General features: G+C 51.7%; 1 protein-coding gene across 1 annotated transcript in view; it reads right to left on the bottom strand.

Moving 5' to 3' along the window:
* Nucleotides 1-5,690: 5,690 nt before the first annotated feature.
* Nucleotides 5,691-22,120, bottom strand: part of DOCK1 (dedicator of cytokinesis 1) — a 254,913-nt gene continuing 238,483 nt past the window's right edge. The window contains exons 45-52 of the mRNA XM_049790591.1: nucleotides 20,608-20,784; nucleotides 19,589-19,672; nucleotides 15,860-15,997; nucleotides 14,135-14,280; nucleotides 11,777-11,975; nucleotides 10,321-10,474; nucleotides 7,255-7,406; nucleotides 5,691-6,766 (exon numbers count right to left, since the gene is read on the bottom strand). Coding sequence (XP_049646548.1) covers nucleotides 6,671-6,766; nucleotides 7,255-7,406; nucleotides 10,321-10,474; nucleotides 11,777-11,975; nucleotides 14,135-14,280; nucleotides 15,860-15,997; nucleotides 19,589-19,672; nucleotides 20,608-20,784 — 1,146 coding nt within the window. The 3' untranslated portion in view covers nucleotides 5,691-6,670. The remainder of the gene's footprint in view (nucleotides 6,767-7,254; nucleotides 7,407-10,320; nucleotides 10,475-11,776; nucleotides 11,976-14,134; nucleotides 14,281-15,859; nucleotides 15,998-19,588; nucleotides 19,673-20,607; nucleotides 20,785-22,120) is intronic.

The following is a 22,120-nucleotide window of genomic DNA, read 5'->3' as shown; positions in this document are numbered from 1 at the left end:
TGGCAGACTTCAGGAGATGAAACTAGGAAATGAAACACAACATTATTTCTTATCCCCCTCTCTCCTCTCACTCTTTCTGACTACTCAGGTGGCGGTGGGGATGCAACACCTGGACCAGCCATGACTCACATTCGTGTCCTTTTATCATCTTGGACTGTGTCCCCCGCACCTGCCACTCCAGAAGGGTCACAATCAACGAGTCACTGTCCATTCAGAATGCCAAGGTAGCCATCAGGCACTGGAGGGATGGACAAGGAGGGGCATTGGCAGGGCATTCTGGAGAGCATTGAGGGACACTCAGGGCATTTGAGGGTGTTCTCTGGAGTTTCTGGGAGTTCCTTGGGATGCATCCCAGGGGCATATGGGGGCATTTCACCGAGATGGTGGGGTGGTGGTTCCCTTTCTGGGCTCTCTAGGTTCTTGGTCTCACACCATCCCCTGGGGCAGCCTGGCCACCTTGGCATGGAGCTAGGGCTGAAGGACTCATTAAGACTAAAGGTCCTACTTTCAGTCGTAAGCCTTCTGACCCCTAACCTGGCTCTGGGCCAACACCCACAGATTGTGTGCAACCCCCTGGTGCCCACTCTAGCTGGTGAGGGGCTATTTCCAGGCTCCCCATGTCTTGGACCTGAGCACTGAACCTGCCTTGGGGGACACAGCTGCCTTGTTCTCATCTGCCTCAGTTGAAGGAACCCAGAGCTGGGAGTGAGTTTGTGGGTGGTGAGGCTGTGGGTAGACCCTGGAGGTCGTCTTAGCAGCATGACTAGGACTGCCTGGCACCCAGGCTTAGGGAAATGTGGAGCCACAGGGCAGGAGGTGGGAGCTGTCCGCGATCTGGTGCTGAAGTTGAGTCACCTCGCAGGCAAGAGCCGAATGGGGCTCTTCGCATCTCCTCTCTTAGCTGAGCTTGGCAGGACCCCCAAATCATTAGTGTCCTCTAGCCTCCAGTGTAGGGTTTCTGCAGGAAGACCACCCTCCCCTGTGTGCCCTCGGGAAAGCCAAGGGGAGACAGTAGGGTCACAGCCGCTTTCTCTGTGCTTGGGTTCACCTCTTGGGCCTTGGGGCAGACAAGGGCCAGGACAAGCTGGCAATTCTAGGGGAGCAAAGAATATTGTCTTCTGGCCCCCAACTATCATCCCACCAACACTTCTGGGAATCAGAACCTGGATAGCACTTTTCCACCCTTAGCTACTTTACCTCACCAGATCGATTTTTCAGGTGAAACAACCTTAGCCAGGCAGAGTTCTTCCCTCCCCGTGTGGTCTGTGTTCCACCAGAGAACCCCCAAACCTAAAGAAGCTTAAAAATAGCCCCACTGCTGGCAGGTAAGTGCCTCCCTGATACTCCGTGGCTCCTCTCCGAGTGCTTAATGTTAAATTAGCTGTTAACAAGGACTTTTAAATAGCACCAGCATTTATGCTAATTTCAAAACTCAGTGACTCTCCACCCAGCTGGTGGCTCAGCAGCTCTGAGTCACGCACCTCTCTGGGCACTTTCTGAGCCCCTGCTCACTACCTGAGCCCCCCATGCTACCTTTACCCAGCTGTGCTCTAAGGCTCTGTGCCAAGGGTGAGGGTGTCTCTCCTGGAGGTCATGGCTCAGGGAGAAATCCTGGGCTCCTCCTAGTGGCATCGTGAGCATGGATGGTCTCAGAGGTTGGGGCGCCCCATTCTGCTGGTCCACCACTGGGTGAAGATAGGAGCCACACCCAGTTGCACTGGGGATGGTTGTTCCCCTAGGAGTTGTGGAATTACATGCAGGAGCTGACTTTCCTTCTCCCTGGACCACCCTCCCAGGAAAATCCAGTAGCTCCCCCTTTTGCTTTCAGCAGAACCCTAAAATCTTCCTGTGGATGTGGGTGTTGCATTAAATAATTAACGATGGTGCTGGATGGTGAAGGATGGAGACCTTTGTCCTTAGGCCCTGGCCACGTGGCTTCATCCCCCATCAACCAGCGGGTCTGGGGTCCAGGAAAGCGACGGGTATTGAACTCACTCACAGGCAGGCTTCAAGAAACATCAACTTTATTCATAACCTTTTAAGCACAGCCATTTTTAGCTAGCCCTGCATCTTAACTCCTTTCATCCATCTTCCCTTTGACCTCCAGGCTGGCCAAAGACCAAAAGGACAAGAGCCCTGAGCCCCTGGGTCAAAGGCCTTATCTACCTTTTCCAAGACCCCTCCCAGGAATGGGCAGGGTCTTGCAGGTAAGGTCAAGTTACCTAGGGAGAAAGGAGGGATGAGGCTTCAGTGGGGTTTGGAGGCCTGACCCCAGCTGCTCATGGACTCCCCTCTCCCTCCCCTCCTCTCTCCTCTTGACTCTGTCCTCCCTGTCTCTGAGGCTCCTTCAGTCCCCTCCTACCCCCAGCAGCATCCCAACACTGTGTTCAGGTGGGTAGTCCCTGTGATGGACACATCATGAGCCTATTCAGAAGAAAATGTCTCTTGGTGTTTCTCCTCCTGGAGAGGACAGAGAGGACAGGCCTAAGGGATGAGGATTCGGGCTCTGTTTCAGCATTGCTGCTTCACTGAGGCAGCACACTGAAGGCTGTGCGTGTGTGAACATGCGAGCATGCCACTTTACTGAGGTTCAGGATTCACAAACAGCCACCAAGAGAGTCTGTCCCATAGAGAGTAACAAAACAACGCACACACTCAGATATTAGATACACTCAGACACTCCAAGTTACTCACATACAACAAGACACGTTCACAAACTCTGACAGTCAGAGACATTCAGGCACACTCAGACACACCAAGATACACAGACACACTTACATACAGGCACATTCACACTCGTAGGTACTCAGACACATTCACACACTCAGACACAGTTAGACACATTCATATACTCAGACATTAACACACATTCACAACACACAGATACACCCACATACTCACACATAGACACATAGACACACGCACACACACTCAGATACACAGACACATTTACAGATAAACTGACACTCATACACCCATATATGCTCACATAATACATACAGGACAACACTCAGACACATACATGCACACATGTATACACTTAGACACATACACAGATGGGGCCCTGAGAAATAGGGACACTTTCTTCGGCTCTTTCCTCAGCTGTCATCCATAAGACCACAGATGTTTAAGTCTTTAAAAGTCTTGAAAAGGAAAAGACAGCTGTCTAAAGTGGGTACAAGGCCCCAAATAAGTGCAATCCTCCAAAGGAATTCGCACTGGAGCCAGAGAGCATCACACTCAGACTCGAGCACCCAGAAGCTACTTTCCGATCTTACTTAGATTCCCCTGAAAGGAGGAAGCGCAGGGACTCGGGAGTGCAGCTCTGGTGCCCAAACCAGCTCTTTACTCGGAGACACGCCAATATCGAGGTGGTGCATAAAGAGACGAAGCATCTCCCTGCATCCAAATGCTCAGAGTCTCCTAATTCGCCTAAGAGGCACACGATGGATAGATAGGAAAATTATGTGCACCTGAAAGTGTGGTCAAAGGCAAAATAAAAAGAAATGCTTAGGGATCAAAGAGATAGCAAAGCAGTGGGGTGTTTGCCTTGCACATGGCCAACCAGTGTTTGATTCCCAGCATCCCTTAGGGTTCCCAGTACCCCAGGAGGAGTGATCCTTGAGCACAAGGTCAGGAGCAAGTCTCCAGTAGAACTGGGTATGGTCCCATAGAAAACAACAACAACAAAATCAACATTTAAATACCTGTTTGAAGAGAATTCCATGTGATCTGGAGATTTCAGACTATCAAGGCAAAAACAACCTAAGAACCTTTTCTTTGGGCCAGGAAGAGCACCCACGGATCTCAGTTCAGGCCTCACTCCAGGCTCCGTGCTCAGGGCTCACATAGCATTAGATGCTGAATATCACCCGAGGAGTCTCCCAATGCATTGCTGGAGGCTCACATAAGGGCCCATTCTGGCCTTCTCAGAGGAAAGCCTTTGTATAAATCTAAGACCAAGTGTAAGATGACACCCAGCTGTCAACCCCAAATAAAGGTGTTCCCCCAACTTCCTTCTTCCTTAACCTTCTTCCTTTGATATGTACAAGTCCACTGCATAGGTACTTTTGTCTCTTGACCTCCCTTCTCCTGTTGAATGGGTATTAGTATAATAAAAAAAAAAAGTCAATTTTGGGTTGGTACTTGAAGACATGAGGAAGAAGCCAGGAGAAGCCACTCTTAAAAACCACTGATTCCTGACTGACTTGATATATTATTTCTTTGCTGCTACTCTGCTTCTTCAGACCTGTTTAGAAATATGGTGCCTGGGGTGATCTCACAACCTGTGGATTTTTATTTTACAATCAAGAATCACAAAGGGAAGAATGATGCCTCAGGTGTCTAATGTTCACAGGCTGAGCTGCAGATATCTGGATACAGCCCTGCTCCTTCCTGGCACCCCCGTGCTGGTATGATCAGTGGTCAGAGCTGGGGTTTTGTGGGACTCTCAGCAGAAGCTGCCAGAGAAATATCTTCCCCTGGAAATAAAAGCCTCCCACCCTTTGCGTTTGATCTCTAAGAAAACTTTGGGGCTGGCTATGTGCTTTAGGGGCCTGGCTATATGTTCTGAGGGTGGCTAGATGCCCCAGGCATGGCACTCCCCTACCCCCCAGACCCATGAGGCTGAAAAAGAAGGCCATATACTTTGTAGAAACATGGTGCAACAGGAAGCTTGGCATGGGGTGGGGGGAAAAGAAGCCTCAGAGTTGGGCCTACTCTGCTCAGACGGACAGCCCTACAGAGATGGTCATGCAGAGAATCTTTGTGCCTGCTGGTGCTTGGGATATAGACAGGAGTTTTGAGGTACTGGGTTCTGAACAAGGAAGGATGCTATTTTGTAAAAGCCACATGTCAGGCTTCTTTTGGGTTCTGAACAAGGAGGGACACCATTTTGTAAGGACAACATGTTAGGCTTTTTCAAGCCTATTTCCATGAACACAATCTCAAGTTACCTGGTCATACCAAGTAGCCTATAGGGAAAGGACACAAGGGAGCAGTAAGAAGATAACCTAGACAATAGCCAATTATTTTAAAGATCATCAATAATCTAAAACCTCCCTACATAATCCAATTCATGACCTTGGGCAGGGTTTGTTTCTTGCAAGAGATGATCCTGACTAGTCAGTCGGAGCTGTTGGGAAATGAATTAAAGTTTTGTTCAGCTTTAATCCAATTGTGTGCTCTTGGTCTTTGATTCTGAACCCTAGTGGAGTTATTCAGGGTTCATGCCTCAATTATTGGAGTAACTGGTTCTTCCTCTATTCAGGATATTTCTTCTTTACATATGCTTGTCCTTCATGGATGGGAAGCACCTCTGGATTGGTCCAAAACCTTACATGTTCTCCATCCATGGGAGTGGTCCTACTCCTCCCAAAAAAGACTCCAGGGCAGAGAGTCTTCCAGTTTGGACTCCATAGCTGCCAGCTGGTACCTTTTGCCTGCTTGCAGACAGCTTGTGGTAGAAGTTTCTGAACCTGTTTTATTTCCCTAACTTGTATGAATTATTTCTTGTGTCACTTTCAGACTTGCATTCTCAATTCCCCCAGACTAGGTTATGAGGCTTCCCCTACACTGCCTGAAGAGGCAACTTGGCTTATGTGTGCAGACCTCAAGTTCTTTCCTCAGTACAATAGAAGCAGAAGCACATCCCCCCAACCCTGAGGACCACACAGACACTGCCACTTAAATGCCTTTAAATACCACTTTATTTCTCCGTGGTCAAGGATTAACTTGGAGCCTATGGGCAGAACATGATTATAGTGAATAAAAAAATAGAGGTGATAGAATACAATATTAGGTCATACAAAGTTAGATTTCAAAATTCATTGTCCACCCACATTTTCAGGATGTGGGTGTCCTGAAAAGGAACAAGATAATAATTAACACCTGATTTCTGTGTTTCTTTCATTCCCCACAGTGCCGAGAGCTGCTTCTCTCGAGGTTGCAGGAAGACACAGACAGCAAATGAAAGAGCTTGGGGACTGTCCTATATACAAACTTCTGTACAGAATGAAGACAAGATGAATTCATACAAAGCAAACGGTGCATCTGGGCAGGTCATCTCCTTCTCAGAAAGAGTGAAAGAGTGAGCGAGCAAGCCTGTCTTCTTATACTTGGGACTCTGGTTCACAGGATCCAGCTTTTTTTTTTTTTTTTTTTTTCATGAGCTTCCACCTTATAAATTAGTAACTGCTCAGTAGCTGAGAAACTGCCTGTTTACATGTGTACCCAAGGGCCGCTGCCTTTCCATGGATTGGAGCTGGCCTGGGGGATGCCATGCTGGCAGAGTGGCTGGGAGGCAAGGGAGGCAAGGAAGGCAGCCTGGAGGGAGCCCTGGCTGTCCCCTGCCCCTGCCAACTCTGGGTGGAGGTTTGACTTCTGCACAATGACTGTCCAGTCCGCTTGGCTCTTAGCTGGTGAGTCATTTGGCACAAAAAGGAAGGACTTAGGGGTCTGACATTCTGGGAAGATTCCAGGCCCCAGCCTGATCTGATGGACACACCGGCTCCTGCAGGGCCATGCTTGCTGGTGCTCACTCTGGGACCAAAACCAACTCAGAAGGATGAGGAGCCACAGAAGGGGCTGGTGGCACTGGCAGGAGGTACGGGAAGGGACTGGAGGAGGGAGGTGGGAGCAAGGACAGGGAGGCGTGGGGGCCCGGCTGGCCTCACTGCACAATGCCTGAGTCCACAGACGTCTGTTTGCGTGTTGTCTTCGGAGGAGGGGGTGGGGGTGTTTTGCTGGGCAGTGGTGGAGGCAGATGCTGTAACAAAACAGGGGGGGGCACATGATTGCAGGGTTCCAGTGGTCTGGCTTGGAGGCACAACTGTATGCTGGAGCCAGGCCAGGAAGATCAAGAAGCCAAGAAAAAGTCACCCCTGTAGACTCCCTAACTGCCCACATCTGTTTGCTCAGACTCTGAGTTCCCTTGGCTGCTCTGAACTGAGGATCCCTCAAGAGATTCCTCTTTTTTTAATTTGGTTTTAGGCCACACTCAGTGGTGCTGAGGGCTCCTGACTCTCACTCCTGGCATGGCTTGGGGAACCCTATGGGATGCCGGGGATCAAAGCCGGGTGGGCCACATGCAAGGCAAAAGCCCTCCTCACTGTGCTTTCTCTCCAGCCCCTCACAACCGCTTTCTGTAGGAACCATGGTGCCATCCATATGGCCCAGAAGGGCCTTTGCCTCAGGAAGGAAGCCCCTGCTCGCTGCCTTAAAACATCCCCCATGGTCTCCCCGTCCCCCACTTACCCTCTGGTGGGGCGGCGGGGGTGGGGGCAGGGGTGGGCCTGTCCCATCAGGGCTGTCCACCACATTCCCGTAGTCGGCCGTGCTGCCTTTGAGGGGCAGTGGTGGGGGCACCTCAGCCATGTCCGCCCCACTCAGGCCATTCAACTCCAAGCCTAGAAGACCAAGGAAGAGTCAGGTTTGAATCCCAGGCAATGGGCACATTCAGGTCAGGGCAGGGAAAGCAGGGACAGGTTGGCAGATGACACAGAGGTCGCAGCACTACAGGACCCCTCCCTGCAGAGTGATTTAGAAAATGACTGAGTTCCAGCAGATGGCAGGGACCGAAGCATGCATGGGAGTAGGCGGCTGCGTGCAGAGAGCCGCATTGGCCCCATGTCCGGGAGTCCCATGTGGGGTTTGTCGTGCTGCAGTGCCCAGCCCAGACGAGGCCGTGCATTTGGATCTGGGGCATTGACGGGACAGACCCGTGGTGTGGGGGCCATCCGGTCACCAGCGGTGAAGGGCATTGCCTTCTGCCACACTCTCCTTTGTACTCTGACTACCATTTTCCTCAGCCAGGTAGGAGCGAAAGCAAATTGATTTTTAAAGCAAACTGGAAAAAGAGGTGTTTTTCAAATGGAGGAAAAGTGGCAGAGAAGGGATCTGTTCGGCACTTGTCAAGGGCCTTCAAAGTCCACTTTCTCTCCTTTCCACCAGGGGAATATTGATACCCAGCCCTGGCCTCTCCCTGCTGCCATGACCCATCAGATGAAAAGTGCTTCTCTGAGAAAACGTGCATGTCGATTTCTGAGGCAGCCGGGATGGTGGATCCAGAGTAGAGAAGGTGGCTTAGATGTAGTGAAGGGGCCGTGGGCAGAGATGCAGCCAATGACCTCTGAGCATACTGAGGGGCACAGACTGGTGGGCATCATTGGCAAATACCACTGGGATGTCCCAAACATCAAGGTTCCACTTTCAGCCACTCTCTACCTCCTCTGCCAGCCTGAGCCCCAGAGCCAACTTCGAGCCCCAGGAATGGGAGATTTCTGTTATTTCTTTTTCTTCCCTCCTTCCCTCCCTTTCTCTTTCCTTCTTTCTCTCCACCCCTCCCATTCTTCCTCCTTCCCTCCTTTTCTGTTTTTTTTTGGCCCATACCTAGCAGTGCTCAGGGCTTAGTCCTGGCTCTGAGCTCTTGGAAGACTCGAGGGAACTTATGGGATGCTGAGATTTGAACTTAGGTCAGCTATGTGCAAGGCAAGTTTTTTACCCAATGTGCTATCGCTCCAGGCCCTATTTTTGCTGTTTCAGAGATGGAATCTTGAGCATCTGACCTTTGAGTCTAGCTCATGATACCAGGGGACACTTTAAAGTGTGACTGGGACTGTTGTTCCTTCTCTTGTGGTCCATGGCCCACTGCCCAGGCTTTTCAGAAGATTCATATTGTGTCAAACCATGCAACAGCAGGACCCTCAATGGGCTCCCTTCTATTCTCAGGGTTGACTGGCCATGGCGACAAATCATCTCGCACGAAAGCACGAGTTTCTCCTGTCCCCATTTGTGGGGTATCCATCTTGGGAGGGAAATGCACCTCCGTTTCCTCACCATAGCGACGATGCCAGCCCTACTCTGCATGGTACCAGTTGTGGGAGCTGTGTTTTCTGCCCCTGTCCTGGGCACAGGAGACAGTGGTTCTACCATGTCTTCTCCTGCCGCCACTGATGCCTGCACTCCTTGATATGGATTTGGAGGTGAGGAATCCGTCACTTCCCCCAAAACCTACCATATTTTCCGGCATATAAGACAACTTTTGAAACAAATAAAAGTCAACCGAAAATCGGGGGTCGTCTTATACGCCGAGTATATTCCGAAAAATGTTTCAATATGCCGCTAAACGAAACAAACAAAAAAAATCAGGCCGCAGAGTTTCCAAATCTCTTTCTTGGGGGCTCCCAAACAGTACTCAGGAGATCTGGGGGCCACTTCTGGCAAAACCCAGCTAGCCGTGTTGGTGGTTCAGTGTAGGGTCCAAGGATGGGGTGTTGTTTGGTTCATGTAGTGGGGGAGATTAACTGACGCCACCAGGGAATTGCCAGAAAAGGTGCCTATGATAAGGGACCAATCACTGCAAGGCTGCTCGGACCGCCTCTCTAACTCAGCCAATCCAAGCAGGCTTTTTATGCATGCAAATTAGACGATGTTCTGGACCCAAATCTACACTGTAAAAAGCCTGCTCAGATTGGCCAGAGTCAGAGAGGAAGTCTATGACAGTAGAACCTTTGAACCTTTGCTTGTTGTGATTGGCTCACTGTGGTACATACTGTTGCAGCACAGGAACGTTCTGTCTGATACAGCGAATATAGGCCTAAACCTATGTTTTAACTGCAAAATTTGGGGGTCGTCTTATATGCCCAGTCGTCTTATACACCGGAAAATACGGTACATCCATTCAGTTCAACCTTTGGGATGCCTTGGGATGAGGGTCTGGAGTTGAGCAGCCCCTACATCCACAAGTGGAGCCTTCCCAGAGCCAGGACACTCCCTCACGGCATCCCAGATCCAGGACAGAGGAAAAGCATTTCCGGCCTCTGCCACTGTGTACTGAGTGTTGCCTTCGAAGGTGCCTCCGAAGCTCTGAGCTTGGGTCCTAGGAGCTGTCAGCACCGAGTGGGGGTGCTCCCACATCCCTCTAAGGCTAGAACCCAAGAGTCTTAGTTCAGGTTGTGGCTATCTGTTTTGATTCAGGCCACAGTAGGCTTAATAAGAAGGAGAAACAAGAACCAATCGCTGGCTCTCAGCTTCTGGGGCACAAAAAGGCCCAGCCCAAGAAGGTGAGAGACAAAGGGATGTTTTCTGTGTGACCCTCAAGTGTCTCAGGCCACCCTGGAGACCCAGAAGCTCCCAACAGACAAGTTCCCAGAAGTGATGCTCAGGAAAGGCAGTGCACCCAGAAATGCCAACCACTCTCAAGAGAGGGGGTACCCTATGGACACCTGGATTAAAGGAGGAGACAGAACCAGGTCAGGCCAGGGCTGAGGTGGACACTGGGCAGGGGCTGGATTCAGGGTCCACCCTCGAGGCCCCACTTACTGGACTGCAGGCTGAAGCTGAGCTTGGCCCGTGGTGTGACAGGAGGGGGTGTCTGCTGGGATGTTGGTGACGCTGGGGACACAGAGAAGCGCCTCTCGTTTCCGATGGTGCACAGCACCTGGCTCTTGGGCCTCTGGGGCCGCAGGGGGCTTATCTGGGGAGGGATAGATAGACAGTCACATCAGGGGGCTTATCTAAGGTGGAGGGATAGTGAGGGGCCAGTAGGAGCTGTGTGCGTCTCACTGGTGGGACTCTGGACCCAGCATGCAGAAGAGGTCTGTAGAGGAGTCACTGGTGGCCTCATCCCGCACAGCCCAGTTCTAGAAAAAGGGACACCAGAGCAGTGGGCGTGTGCAGAGGGACAGCTCAAGTTAAGAAGTGGGTGATCAGCCTCCAGACATCCTTGCCTCCCCGCTAGGCCCTGGGACACTCACAGGCTCCATTCATAGGAGCACGGCATCCTGACACAAAGGAGGAGTGTAATGCCCTTAAGAAGGGCAGTGGCCATGTGGGCTCTTGGCCCCAGTAGGCATGCCAGGGCCAGTAGAGAGGGGGGCCAAGGGCTCAGGGTACCCCTCCATGGTGCCTGTTCAGAGACTGCCCTTAGCACAGGACACAGGGCTGGAGAGGACGCAGGTTCCCTGGGTTCTGCCCGCTTTGTGATTACCCTTCGATGCCAGAATGGCCCGTGGACCAGTATCCAGAGAAGGCGGCCTCTGGCCACCCTAGAGACAAAAGTCTGCTTGCTGGTGACCTTTGCGCTGATAGCTGCCTCTTTTCTACCTCAGTTCCTGCCTGCAGGGAACTTTCTTTCTTCACTCCCAAAGCTTTCTTGTTGCCTTGTCTGGCCCATGGGCTCCAGACAGTGCTCGGAACCTGGAAGGTATCAGCCCTCCCTTCCTCTCCACTCAGCCTGGACCTTGAGGGGGGCAGTGTGGGGGATTCAGAAATACTGAGAATCAGCCCAGGCCTGTCCCCCCAATAGGAATCTCTAAGCCAGACCCACTATCAGAACCCCAAAATGAACACAGTTCCTGGGGACTCGTTGAAAATGTCAACCAACCCATACATGTCATGCTAAGTCCCTGAAAATCCTTCTGTGACATGGCATGGAGCTTTTAACATCTAGAAGGTGGAATGTGGGGGTCACCAGGGAATAGGGGGATAGAGAAAGGGCCACAGCAGACAGACTGAGTGAACAGATGCTGATCCTCAGATAGGAAATGGCTTAGAGATTTAGGGCCAGGATAGGCCCAGGTTGGTTTCTAAACAGGAAAGCATTTTTCTTGGGTTTCTAAGATTTGGAGGGTCAGGGTATAAGCCCAGGGAAGCTGCTGAGGGCCCAGAAGCAGGGTGGGCTAGTGAGTGACTAGCTGGGGGAAACAGCTGCTCGTAGGGCTTCTGAGCACAGGATGAAGGACAATCCCATTCTGCAGGGGCAAGATCCTAGCTTCACCGTTTCTGAGAGGATCACGGCCTCCGAGGGTGGCACAGGGCTGTCACTGGGCCGGAAGTCCTTGTCGAAGCCCTCCTGGTGTTTGCTGTTTCTCTTTTCCTTTTTCTTGTCCTTCTTTTCCTTTTCTGGGTCCTCCTTGTCCAGCTTATCCTGAGATCTGGAGTGCATTTTCTTGGGTAGCAGCGGCTCCAGGGCAAATCTGGGGGAAACACTTCTTTCTGTCAAGAGTCTTGCTAGGGGGGCCTGAGCAATAATACAGTGGGGAGGGCATTTGCCTTGCACGCGGCAGACCCAGGGTCGATCCCCGACATCCCATAGGTCCTCCAAGCCTGCCAGGAATGATTGCTGAGTGCAGACCTCCGGGATTCCTGAGCGCTGCTGGTTGTGGCCCCAAAACAAAACAAAAGTCTCACTAGAAGAGGAAAGGTGACCCACACATAGGCGTAGTCATCCCAAGAAAGTAGGTAAGGGGGAACCCTGTTTTGTTACTTCTATGATTATTTGGGGCCACATTCGGCAGGGTTCAGAGTTTAATCCTGGCTCTGTGCTCAGCAATCAGTCCTTCTGAGACTTGGGGGACCCCTCTGGAGTGTTAGGGATGAAAACAGGGCTGGATGCGTGCCAGGCCAGCACAGTGCCCACCATCCCAGCTCCGAACCACTGATGTTAGAAGGACAGAGAAAGGAGAGAGATTGAGTGACAGATGCAAGTGACCTGGTGGTGACAGTGGTTAGACTCTGTCTGCCCACCCCTCCCCACATTGCCAATCAGAGATAAAAATATGCTTAAGAGGATGGGATTATGGGCAGAGCATGAGTGTCCTGGGATGTACAGTGCCTTCCGCAGGCCTGGGTTTCCCAATAGGAGTCCTGACCCAGGGATCATTGGTCCTGGGGTGGTGAGCAGTAGCTGCACTTCCTGGTTCTAGAATTTTCTGGAGGAACCTGGAAGATTCTAGAGCTGTTGGGAGCTGCCACCAGATGGTGAGGAGATTCCCAGAGGTGTCCAAGAACCAGAGACAGGCTGCAGCTCACTCCTGTCACCCATTATTAGTGCCAGGGATGGGGAGGCCAATACCTACAAGGAAGGGGATCTTGGCTGGTTCCAAACACAAGGATCTGGGAATCTGGGTTCTCTGTGAATCTGGTTCTCTGTGAATCTGGTTCTCTGTGAATCAAGGGGCACTTGCATTCACTTGCAAAAATCTGCAAACCTGAGTGTGAGCCATGGGGGAAGAGCTGTGAAGAACCAGTTTGGGGAAAACATGTGACCTAGTGGCAGTGCCCTGACCTTTGTATGCTCTTAGCATGTTCTTATGCTCACACACAGCCTGGGCCTTGCATGGGAGGAAGACTGAAGACTGATTTGGAGGCTCCGCCCACAGCACCTAGGCAGGCCCCTGTGCCCCTCATGTCAGGAGAGGGGGATGGGAGCACCTCATACCCACCTAAAGCCCCCAATCCTACACAGAGCTGCTCTGTACCTGGGAGTGACTTTCTGACCAGTGGACACACAGAGGAAAGGAGAAGGGCACTGGAAGCCTAGTCATGCCTGTAGACTTCTGGGTTTGTGGAAGGGACCTTGGGGACAGAGCCCAGTGGTGACAGGGTAATAGCTGCCTGGGGCTGTGCCAGGGGCTCCTGGGGCTTCTGGGAGTGAACCCCTGGGAGTTGTCTCCTCCTTGGCACATCTCTATGGGTGGTCGGTAACCATGAGGTGAGCTGGACTTATTTGGATAGACCGTGATCTTTGCTCACCACCCATAGGGGTCCAGGCCTCTGAGTCTCTGTGAACAATGCCGAGTCCCCCTGGCCCATGCCAAAGCTTTGACCCACACAGACTCATGCTCTAACTAACTCCCAACAAGCAGAAAACGGAGAAAAACAAAAAAAAAAACCCAGAAGGGGTGTGAGTGGTCAAATCCAGAGGAGGGGGAAAGCGAATTAGAATCTTGAACCACTCTAATTTCAACTAACAACAGAAAGAAGAGCAGCAGCTTTCAGGTGGAGGGAGGAATGTATCTGTGGAAAGAGGAAAAATAAACAAAAAGAAAAGCGTGAGTTTCCTTAGTTAGCTGCAAGGAAAGAATCTTACATGGCAAAATGTCACAGAAATAAAAGAGAGAGAGAGAGATACAGAAAGACAGAGTCGGACAGAGAGACAGGGTGTGTGCATGTGAGTATGAGAGTTATGACCAGGGTACTTGATTTGTACGATGCTAACCTGGTTCTATCTCTGGTACTTCACCTGGTCCCCTGAGTACCACAAGAGTGGTGGTACCTGAGTACAGAACTAGAAGACAGCTCCAAACAGTGCCCAGCAGGCCACCCCACTGCCCCCCGACCTGAGTCCACTCACCCATCAGAGCCTGGCCGAGATGGTGTGCTGTCTGAAGACAGGGATGACATGGAGGCCACTGACAGGGGCCGGGATGAAGACGGCATCGTGAAGGAGCGGACCATGGACTGTGGGCGGCTGCCTCGGCGCTCATCCAGGCAGGATGGCTGTGGAGGAGGGTGGCGAGGAGGGAGAGTAAGAAACTGTGAGTGCTGGATGGATGGGTAGATGTATGGATGGATGGACAGATACATGGATAGACCAACAGATGGATGGATGATGTATGGATGTGGGTGGATGATGGATGGATTGATGGTGAATTTTAAGATGATCCCAACTATTAATCCAAAACAAAGGCATTTCCCCATCTTTCTCTTTCCCTTAAACCTCTCCTTTGATTTGTAAAAGCCCACATAGATGACCTAATCTCCCCCCTCCAGGTGAATGGGTATTGGTTTAATAGAGAAAGCCAGTTTTGGCTTGACACACTCAGAAATACCATGAGGCAAAAAGCCACTGACTTCATGACTCTTTTCTAACTGGCTTGGTTTATTAATTCTTCTCTACCTGCTTCAGATTTATCTGCCTGAGGTTGGAGATATGGTGTGTGTGGGGTGATTTCACAACTCATGGGACTTATTTTACAGTGCATGAGTGGATGGATAGATGAATAATAAATGGATGGATAAATGGTGGATGGATGGATGGATGAACAGTCTTGATACCTGTTCCACAAGACATAGAACTTCTAGTCTGATGTGGCTGGATTCCTGAAGATCAAGAGTTGGGGTCTGGAATGAAGACCCCCATGGTCTAGGACTACTCTACTAGGAATACTACCTACTCTCCTTCAGAGCTGGGGATCTTCTCAGGGCTTTTGGAAACCAGGCCAAATGTTCTGGAAATACCAAGTCCTCTCCTGATTTGTAAAGAAAACACCTGGAAATAAACTCATCTGCAAGGCCTGCTTAGTGAGGAAAGGAGCAGTTCTGTAGGGTGGTGAGGAAGGACCCCTGGGGGCTACACATGCTCTGCTCAGAAGAAACCAGATGTGGTGCTGAACTTGGAAAGAACTGCACCCTGAAACTTTCCTTGCCACTCCCCTGATCATGGCTTATGAGGGTCCTCTGGAGTGGACCAGCTGTAGTGCACTCTGACTTCTGGTATTCAGTACATGCAGACCAGAGCCTTGGCTTTGCAGGCCAAAGCCTCTGTCATCCCTTCCTCTGTGAGCCTAACCTGAACTTGAAGGCAGGGGTGGGGGGAGTAGGAATTCACAGCTAAAGGCTTCCCGCCCTGTTGTGCTCCCCCTGCCTCCAGCCACATGGACCAGGGTAAACACTTCTTCCCTGAATATCAGAAAGGATGATGGGAACTCCAGGCCCATGCTTGCTAGCTGACCCTCCTTGGTATCCACTTTCTCATCTGCACAATGGGCCTGAGCACAGTGCCCCTGCCCACAAATGGAAAGATTAAGCAAATTCATACTGGGGAGCTCCCTAGCATTGGGAACATAACATGTTTGTGAGATAAACGAGTGGAAACTAAGCAGCGTGTCTTACAGAACTTTTTAGAAGGGTTAATGAATGGAGTTGGTTCAACAGAGACACCAGCACTGTGCCCCCTGTTGGAAGCAGGAAATGTCAAGCAATGAAAGGGAGGAGTGATTTAAGAGTCTCCAGGTGGGCAGCTTAAAGAGACACTGCTGTAGGGCTCTCAAGGGATGGGTAGGTTAGCATGGCTCACCATGGTGCGTACTCCATACTGCTTCTCCACCTTCTCCCGCAGCAGCCGGAAGCAAGACTCCATGCGCTCATGGAATGGCCGCAGTGCCTCTGTGACCTTGTCCCCATGAATCTTGATTCCTTCAGCCAGAAATGGGATCTGAAAGATAGAGGGGCTGGGGAGCTTGCTCATGGGCCAAAGGTGTGTGTGGTGTGGTGTGGTGTGGTGTGTGTGTGTGTGTGTGTGGTGTGGTGTGTGTGTGTGTGTGTGTGTGTGTGTGTGTATAAATGGGGATGGGAAAGGAGGCACCATGCAGAAACACACAAAAGCAGAAGGCCTCTGCCTCTGTTTTCCAAATCCCACATTAATTTCTTTTTGTTTTGTTGGGCCACACCTGGCAGGCTCAGGGAACCATCTGGCATGCTGGGGATTGAACTTGGGTCTGCCACATGAAAGGCAAGTGCCCTACCCACTGTGCTATTGCAACACTGATGAACCTTGCATCTAGTCACAAAGCAGCCAGAAGTCACCCCGAAATCACGGTGTTTCAAGAAGGTCTCCTGGGAGTGGGCACAGCATGGGATGCAGCTATCTGGTCAGTCTGAGCCTCTTCAAATGCTCCTAGACAAAGGGGTTCAGCTTGACTGTTACCCCCCAGGTGAGCACCCTCTGCTCTTAAAAGCAGCAGGCTGGTGTCTGGACACCCCAAATCTGGGAGGAAGTGTTGATTTAGAAAGGAGACCAGACTGGTTCTTGCACATTAAAAATACATTTTTCTCTGCCGACATGCCACTTCTGGGCCAGCCAAAGTGGCCGACCTTTGAGATGTCAGACATATATTTCCACTTCCTACCTGACACTGAGTATTGTCGTGGTGAACGTGGGGCAAATCAGATCCTATTCTAGCTGAGTCCTATGAACCCCATGTTGGAATAACCAGTTTTCACTCTTTTTAAGATAATTTTTCTTTGCTTGTGTTTGTCACTCAGATTGAAAGTACCCTTTGGATTTGTCCATTACCCCTACTTGCTCTCCATCAGGTCTTTTCTCTTCCCAGTAAAGACCTCGGGTCTCAGAGAAGCTGCTTGTGGTTTTGGTTTCCACAACTAGTCTAAATGCCTGCTGCTCTCTTTCACTAAAGAGATGTGATGGAAGTTTTATTCCCTTCCATCTGTAAGGATTATTTCCTGTGATAGCGTTTGCTTCCAGATCCATGCTCTCTGATCCCTCAGGATTGGGCAAGAGGCTTGTGCTTCATGCCCATCTCTCACAGTGCCCCCTGCTCCAAGGGGTTCCAGAGACCCATTTTTATGCAATCAGGCTAAGAGGCTTCCTCTTAATCATTGATAACTCAGCCAAAGTCCTGATTAAAACCAGAATTTCTGAATCCGACCACGTGGCCCTCCAAAGGAGCAGTTTGAGTAATGAGATAAAGAGAAGTTCACAGTTGAATTTCATGGGAAAGAACACCAGCCCAGGGTGGGCTGCTCCTGTCCAGATGGCCCATGGCCCACCTGATGGCCACAGCCCCGAAAGGCAGAATCTGACACCCCCAAATCCTCCAGCTCTGTCTCCTACAGCTTCCCCAGCTGTGCTATTTGTGAGGCTGGAAACTGCCCCCACGGTCCACAGAGACTAAGTTGCCCTCCCGCTAGTGCTCACCCACAGGTCTATTTTGCAGGTGAATGTGCTGGAACATTACAGTAACTCACTGTGCACACGGCAGCTATCCAGGAATCCCAGTTCGACTGGACAATCTGCAGGCACAGTACCCTGAGGCTTCATGAGTTCTGTGCCCAGGGAAGGGGTGAATAACAGCAAGTGGAGATGTGTTTTCCTGTTAGGTGTCTGCGTGTCTCTCTGGGGGTTGATACTGGCATGAGGTCTGGGTAAATGCTCTGCTTCCCTGATGTAGAAGAGAGGTGCTAAATGAGTGTTTCTGTCTTTTTCTCAGGGCCATACACTCTCAGGTGTGGGGCTCAGAGTAGTCCTGGCTGACCCACAGCAAACGGCCTGGCCAGCACAGGTGTCTGTGAGCTTGTGGGGGTTTTCTGGGGTAAGCCTGTCTAAACAGCACTGAATAGTGCTTCAAATACATCTCTGAACCCCAGTTCCCAAGCCCAGCCTAGTCTTGGCTGGGAAAAGGACTGGTGCTCCCTGTAGCAAGCCCTGAAGCCAGCCTTGGAAGGTTGGTTCTGGTGAAACCCCATCACTCCAAACACCCTAAAGACAGGCTTGCCTGTCTTTAGCTGGGCATGATACAGAACCACCTTTTGAAGTCTGCAAGCTGCAAAACTAAGAAAGTGGCTTTGTGGGGCTTTTGGGGTTGGTGGGAACCAGACAGGGATAAGGTCTAAGAAGGGAGTGTGGCCAGGGGCTGTAGCATTGGGCAGGGAGGGGCCAAACCCTCCCAGAATCCCAATCCTGGCTCCTCTATCCCAGTTCTCCACTGCCCTGACTACCCAATGTCTTAGCAAAGGCAGGAGTAACAGAGCCAGGGTTCCTAGATTCAGGGGTCCCTGTAGAGGATGGAAATTTTATCCTGAGGTTTTGTCATTCCCAAGTTAACCTTCTCTGGTTTGGCTGGAGAAGCAGGAAAACCAAACAAAAACGCAGCAAACAGAGAGGGGGTACAGGCATCCAGGGTCCTGATTCAGGACCGCCTATGGGGATCCCATTACTGATCCCCAAAAGACTGTAAAGTCTGCTGAGAATCTATGACCCATTCCCAAAGACTGGTTCTTCTGTAGTTGAAAGCAAAATACAGTGAAATGTTTGGAACACGGGGACCCCCCCCCCCCATTCATCTCCAGCAGTAGCTGGAAAACAGCTTCTTTCTCTTTTTCTCCCCCCTTTCCCATGAACCCTTTAAATCGTGCCTTTTAATAGAGTTATTAGGGGTGATGGCATCAGGGGCTCTTGGGGGGAACAAATTATTTTTCTCGGTAGGACTCAAAACCCTTAAAATCCAATTTGCTGTAAAAGCTCACAGGAAGGAAACAAATCAATACCGTGTTTGCAGCCTCTGGGCTCCCGGCCTAGGACTCCTAGACATGGCTCCCTTTGGCACCCACGAGCTCTGGTGTGGGCCCAGGAGCTCTGGTGTGGACCCTCGAGCAAACACCAGCCCTGGCTTCCCATCAGCACCTAGAACCTCTCACACAGTCTTTCCTTTCCAGGAAAGCATGCCCAGCAAGCAGACTGAAGGACACTCCTGGGCCACAACAACCTACCAGGCAAAAGCCAGAAAGAAGCTGAGAAACCGGCATGGTATAAGGCCAAGGCCCAATGCTGGTGAAAACCAGGGTGGTGGGGCCTCAAAATTCAGGCCAGGACCTCGTGACCCCATTGTGGGTACAGAGCCTGAGGAAGCAGATGCAGCCCCCACCCCATGCCCCCAGCCCAGCTTGCCAGGCAATGCCTAAGCAGACGGAATGAAAGTGACTACAGTGCCTGTGTGTGGGAGATGCAGCGCAATGTCTGTGACAATGGGACGAATCCCAGCCCTGAGAATCAGGGCACCAGGTGCTGACATGCCCATGTAGAAGGGACAAGGCGGGTGTCAGGGGCAGAAAGGAGGGGCAGTGAGGTAGAGGGGGCCTCTGGCTGTGGCGGGAACAGAACTCGAGAGTGAGTTGAGTCTATGGCAGAGCCACATGCCAGGCCCCTGGTAATCCTATGGCAGGTCTGTCATGACATGCCCCTCCTGGTTCCCTGGCTGGCATCACGAGATCCCAGACCCATACATACTTGCCAGGCAATCAGGTCCTTGAGCTTCTCAATGTTCTCATGGGCATTGGGGTGATCCTGCAGGTACCGCTCCGTGAAGAAGGCCTTGGGGAGACACAAGAAGTCAGGACTCCATCTCCTTGCGAGACAGAGACTCACTGCCATCCAGCACAAAATGCAGCAGTGGGAAGGAAGTGGGGGAGGACACTTACTTATGCCAACCTGCTTTTGCCCTCACCAAGGGGCCCTTGTGAGGGGAGATTCCTGCCAGCATTCCCTGGCTCGGCCACTGCTGTCTGCACCATCTGGTCCAGCCTGACCCTTGTGTTAAGTCTGTAGACCCGAGAGACTGGCTATGGGTACCCGCCTGCAAGTTCCACCTGTGATTCCCACCTGTGCATCTCATCAGCTCCCTGCCCCTCACAAACCCACCTGATAATTTCCCCTGGGCCAGCCGTGCTGGCCCTTTCTCAGCACTAGCCAGTCTAAGTGTCTAAATACTTGGGATTCTTTCATCTTTCACAGGCCACTGCTTTCTGGTTCTGGACATTCTCTTGAATTTTTCTTTTTCCAGAATGTGGTGCTGGGGATCAAACATCAGTACCACCCGTGAGCCCAGCTTGCCAGGCAATGCCCAAGCAGATGAAATGGAAGTGACCCCAGCATTGGTGTGTGGGAGAAGCAGCACAATGTCAGTGACAATGGGACTAACTACCAGGTGTAGACACACCTCTGTAGAGGAAATAAGGTGGGTGCCAGGGGTAGTGAGAGGAGTGAGGTTGAGGTGGCCTCTGGCTGTGGTGGGAACAAATAGGATGGGCCCTAAGGCAAGTCTGTCATGACAAGCTCCTCCTGGCCCCTAGGCTGGCATCATGGGATGCTTCTACTGCTAGAAGCCGCCAGGCATTTGGAGAATTAGGGTCTATCTCTGGAGCCACATGAGCCCAGTCTGGGAAAAAGATGCATGGGGAAGAATACTGGGCTCTGGCCTGGGAGAAACCATGTCAAAGGTACAGTCTATGTGAGCGGGCGAGATGCACCTTCTCATAGTTGGCAAAGCCACCCATGACGGCAGGGTCCACAATGCCATTGAGCAGCATGGACAGTGGGTTGATGGGCAGCCCGGGATCGTCCAGGTGTTGCCGGATCATGCTCTTCAGCTTATCATTGGTCACCTGCATGGTCTCAATGGCGTTCTCCAGGGGGCTGATCTCCACCTGTGGGTCAAGGCATGGTACAGGATGCTGAGCAAGTGTGGGAACCCTGGGGAGGTCCCTCTTCTTCATGTATGAGCAAGCTGGCACACTTGATCCTCGTATGTCCCCAGATAAGGCCTCCCGGCACCATCCACAGGCATAGTCTGGGGAATCTAGCCTGCTCCCCAAACTGGGCCATTTCAGCTCATGCCTGTCATCCTTGTCTTAGAGGAGACCTGCAGCCCTGGTCAGCATCCAGGGGACAAGGAACTGAGTGGACTCCCGTCCCCAGGTGCTGCCTGATCAGGGAAAGGGCTGCAGGGGAAGGAGGGGAGACTCCTGTAGGGGCCAGGGTGCCTCACCACAAATGGGCCTGTCAGTGGTTGGTCCCATGTCCGAGGCATCCCCTGAAGGCCCCTCCCGCCCCTGCATGTTGCTTCCCTTTCTCTGCACCCAGTGCTTCTCTTTGGCTGGACCCTGAGGTGGTAAGTGAATGGACCAGAGAGAGACCAGACCGAGAGATTGCAGGAAAGACCCCCCAAAAGCAGCACTATTTCCGTCCCCCTAAGCTGGGGATGTATCTCCCTGTGCACTCAGGATCTTACAGGTACCACCTAACAGCCCCTCATCAGAGGCTCCATTGTCTGGAAAGCTGGTGACCACAAATGCCCTGTGGACAGTCCAGGCTGCATGTTCACCATGAACCGCTATTCCAGACCAGAGCTCCCAGGTGCTATCGAGATGTGAGTCTGCACCAGGACCCTGTCAGCCTGCTAGACTGAAGGTGGGACCCCTTTACCTACCCCACCTCCAGGAAAATGCTTTCTTACAGGAAGAAAGTGATAGTGAGTGAGCCTCCAGGGGCTCATGGGGGTGGGCGTCTGCCTCAGAAGGCAGGCAAGGGGTAGGTGTGGGGAGCAGATGCTGAGCACTGGAGGCCAGCACAGGGCCAGTGGGATGCTTGATGGGGGTGGGGGGAGCAAGGACCTCGCACCCCAAGGCTCTGGGCTCCATCTAGGCATCTGCAGCCAGAGGTGGATGATGCCCATGGGCTGAGCTGCCCCATTTTTTCTCTGGGCTCTTAATTTAAGGTGACTCTAGGCCTGCCATGTCTTGGCACCTCTCACCAACCCCCAAGACCGTGCCAGAGAACCCCCTGCTCATCTCCCACAGTCAGCCTGCAAGGCACTTGGAGAGAATAGACCAGAGTGGGGAGGGACATCCAGGTTTTGGAACAAGAGAGGGGATGCCATGGGTGTCTCAGAGATGGGGTGAGGCAGAGCAAGGAGCACCCAGAGCTTGGACCAGCCAGGAGGGGGTCCAGGGCTCGCTGGAAACAATTCAGCATCTCTGTGAG

Source organism: Suncus etruscus, chromosome 17 (assembly GCF_024139225.1).
Source record: "Suncus etruscus isolate mSunEtr1 chromosome 17, mSunEtr1.pri.cur, whole genome shotgun sequence".
Lineage (NCBI taxonomy): Eukaryota > Metazoa > Chordata > Mammalia > Eulipotyphla > Soricidae > Suncus > Suncus etruscus.
Note: the sequence above shows the minus strand (reverse complement) of the source record. Positions and strands in the feature narration are given on the sequence as shown.